Source organism: Branchiostoma belcheri, unplaced genomic scaffold (assembly GCF_001625305.1).
Source record: "Branchiostoma belcheri isolate BF01 breed outbred unplaced genomic scaffold, Haploidv18h27 scaffold173, whole genome shotgun sequence".
NCBI lineage: Eukaryota > Metazoa > Chordata > Leptocardii > Amphioxiformes > Branchiostomatidae > Branchiostoma > Branchiostoma belcheri.
The window spans coordinates 292454-295966 of NW_017803191.1; the positions used below are offsets into that span (position 1 = coordinate 292454).

Consider the following 3513-nt stretch of genomic DNA (forward strand, 5'->3'; position numbering starts at 1 on the left):
GGCGTGGCTCTGTATGTCGTAAATCATATTTTTCATTTCTGAACAGTAGTGACTAGGCTCATGGTTGTACATTACCCATGGAAAATAGGGCAATGGCTACTGTTTTCAATTCCTACCTGGCCATATAAATCTAAAAAAATCATGGACATTTCTATCACTTGACCAACATTCTAAAATGTGTACTACAATAGAACGTCATTAAAAGTAACACGATGGCATATAGGTATAAATCACATTCCGTCATCGTATTGAACATTGCATGATGTTGGTGTACTTTGTCTATGTAATACATCGGTCAACGTGTTACGAGAAATGACATAACACTGTAAAGCACCCGTGAAACGAATTTGAACATAGTGTGGCTAAAACTGTGATAAAATTCCCTTTCAACGTCATTTGGTATGACGCCTGACAGCCTGGCAAGTTTTTTGCTTTTCCCGTACATATTCAGTTTCAAGGCTGAAAATGTCCACCGTAGGACGCTACATCATGACTCATCAATAGCTAATTTATTGCGAAATAGGTTGTTGATATGTATCAAATCAGAATGTTGTTCAGAAAGGGCCAACTTCATGTTCGAGTAGTGTAAACATGATTGCAGGACACCTGTCACGAACTCGTATGTGAGACCACAGTCGTCGTGACCCCTATCCTGCAGTGGTTTCGTCCGTTGACCTTTCTTGTGTAAGATACGACGTTTACGTAAAGTTAGCAGTTTTAAATCGTTTCTTGCTCAGTTGTCTGAACAATTTGGTCACATAGAGGTCCAAAAATGTTCCACATTGTCTCCAGGTCGGCCCAAAGACTATCGAGCACAGTAAGTTGTAATTTTGGTGTCTTTTGTTTTGGTTTTTATACACAGACGCACAGGAAGATGGGGAGGGGAAACATTTTAGGAACAGCAACAAAATTTATGAGCTCAAGGTTCAACATGACGTTTACTATCATATTTGTAGATTACAGAAATAGTATTACAATAAAGAAAGATCCGCCGTCGCCAAAATATGTCTATTTATACTAATCAATTCTGATGCCCCCCTCCCCTCATAAAAAATTATACAGACTGTGTATTGTAATGATTTATAACAAGGACCTACCTTCAGCCTACTAAGGGGCACTTTAGACTGACGACGGTTCGATAGTCGTACGAATGTTTATCGTCAAGATGTTGCCGGCGACGGTATTTTACCACCGTCTAAACACGATCAAAATAGTCGCACGACGGTAATCCTCGAATCGTCGTCACTACCACCTCGGACCCTATCGTGCGATCCTTCAGCGGGGGGTCCGAGGAGGATTTTCCACCGTCTAAAGTGAACCGTCGCCGGCGACGGAAGTGGGAGGTCATTAGCCTTATGTAAATAAGCCTGCAAGCGTTATTTCATGTCCAAGCACATCGCCTGTATCATTAAATGTCGTCAAACCAAAGACTTTATATCGTCATACGTGTCTAGTACAATCCCCTGCCACCAATCGCTACTTTTCCTGTGCGAACCGATCCGCCGATCCACATTTCCCGGCCAATGTAGCCAGGCCGACGTCAGCACCGAACGCCGGGTTCAAACCCGGAGTATTGCCCCGCTCGGTACATGTGCCATATACCCCTTCTTTGCTGGGCACAAACTCGGCGTCTCATCAACAGGACAACGAGTTAAAAGCAGAATAAAAACAATCTGCTGCAGCATGCCGAAAAAAGGGGTTCTCTCGCCATTTTGAATTGGCGCGCGGCGTGCCATCCTGCGCTGCGGGTGTCCGCCACACATTCTGGTCATGTGTCTAAAGCCAGCCGTCGCCAACAACGATTGTCGTGCGATCGTATACCGTCGTCAGTCTAAAGTCGGCCTTAGTTTTACATTACTGTTACTTTTCTACAGCTCACTGAACAACTTGTACCAGTTGAATTTTTCTTGGGGGCAGGGGGCAGCTCTTCTTTTATAGGTCTCTAGGGCATATAGTAATAGTCTAACTACTAGTATTCAGGGTTTAATAGTATAGCAAGTTGTACAGTACTCACACTAGAATTAAACATTATTCTTTTAAATAAGTGTTGTTGGATCTTAAACGTGCTCGAGGTTACAAACAAACAAACAAACAAACAAATGAGGTGTAAGTAACTCTCCTCGGGACCTAAAACTCAGGACCTCTGGCTTTACGCACCGTCCGAGAGGTCGTCCCTAACTGAAGCTTAGGTACTCATTTGTCACCTGAGTTGAGTGAGGAAAAAAATGTATTAATACTATTTAGTACCATTCACAAGGGTACAACATTGGGGATTAGAACCCAGAATCTTGCGATGCCACTAGTAAGTCAACTAAATAAATGAATAAGTAAACTACCCTAATCACAAGGCCACCTTACCACCTTACCTGTCATCATCATCATCATCATCATCTTGTTTACCCGCAAATAACCCAGCAAAGGGTGCCGTAACTTAAGGGGTGAGAAGAGGCCCGGGCTAAGGCTGGCAGGCCGCCAGCCTGGCTCGGAAAGACTCAACATTGGGAGCCACAACTACCGAGTCGGGCAAGGAGTTCCAAGGAGGCAACATGTAGTTCCCACTTGGCAAAATCTTACTTAACCCTTTGACCTGTGTTCTCTTTCCTAGGCCAGTGTTTTCAGACGTCTGAACAGCACACTCGTGATCGCTGAACACAACAATGCACAGCTGACCCCCATCACACTCAACACCATCACTGCTGCTGCTAAACTAGGGGGGGACATTGCCTGCCTGGTGGCTGGGAGCAAATGTGCTTCTGTAAGCTCTCGTCTTTTTTTTTGTTGTTGTTAAAAGATATCACAGTTTGAACAATATTTGAACATTTTTTGTACAATTGTAAGTTACATTGTATTTCAACCTTAACACAGAAAGTTTGGAAACTTGATTTCAGTCAATCACATTGTTGTTTTTACCACATTAATTGTATGGCAAGTAATAGTATCAGTAGAAAACTCATTTATTACCCTTTATTTATTACTATTACAATACTTACTTTGCTGTGATACATGTAGATTTATGGGTTAAGCACGAAGGGCTGTTTATCATAGTGGGTCACAAAAAGTACCAAAATTTTCCTTGATTATGCAAATATTGTCCATTGTTTATTCCTATATTTGTCTCGTATCAATAAAATGCCAACTGAAACAAGGTTCCATTCCTCTTGACCACAAGTTTGAAAATTGTAGGTTGCTACATGTTACTAACAGTAACACATGACCGTTTTGGTCTCACTGGGTGCGTCAAATTCGTTACAGGTTGTGGAGGAACTCACCAAAGTTGGTGGTGTCCAGAAGATCTTGGTGGCTGAAAATGAAGTCTTCAATGGATTTTGCCAGGTATGAATATGCATCTACCAATATTGTCCTCTTTTATTTGTTTCATAAAACTTAACCTTTTATTTCGTACTGTACAATGTACTTGCGTGTATATAGTATACAAACCTCCTTTATTTTTATCATAGAACTTTACCTTTTATTTTAATCTATATTTGCATTTGTCATGATAATGGATGACGT

At 41.6% G+C, this 3513-nt stretch overlaps 1 protein-coding gene across 1 annotated transcript; it reads left to right on the plus strand.

Moving 5' to 3' along the window:
- Nucleotides 1-647: 647 nt before the first annotated feature.
- On the plus strand, nucleotides 648-3339 carry LOC109466977 (electron transfer flavoprotein subunit alpha, mitochondrial-like). Its single transcript, XM_019764862.1, has 3 exons — nucleotides 648-817; nucleotides 2606-2755; nucleotides 3253-3339. Exons 1-3 carry the CDS (start codon nucleotides 773-775, stop codon nucleotides 3337-3339), a joined length of 282 nt encoding a protein of 93 aa, XP_019620421.1. The 5' UTR covers nucleotides 648-772.
- Nucleotides 3340-3513: the final 174 nt, after the last annotated feature.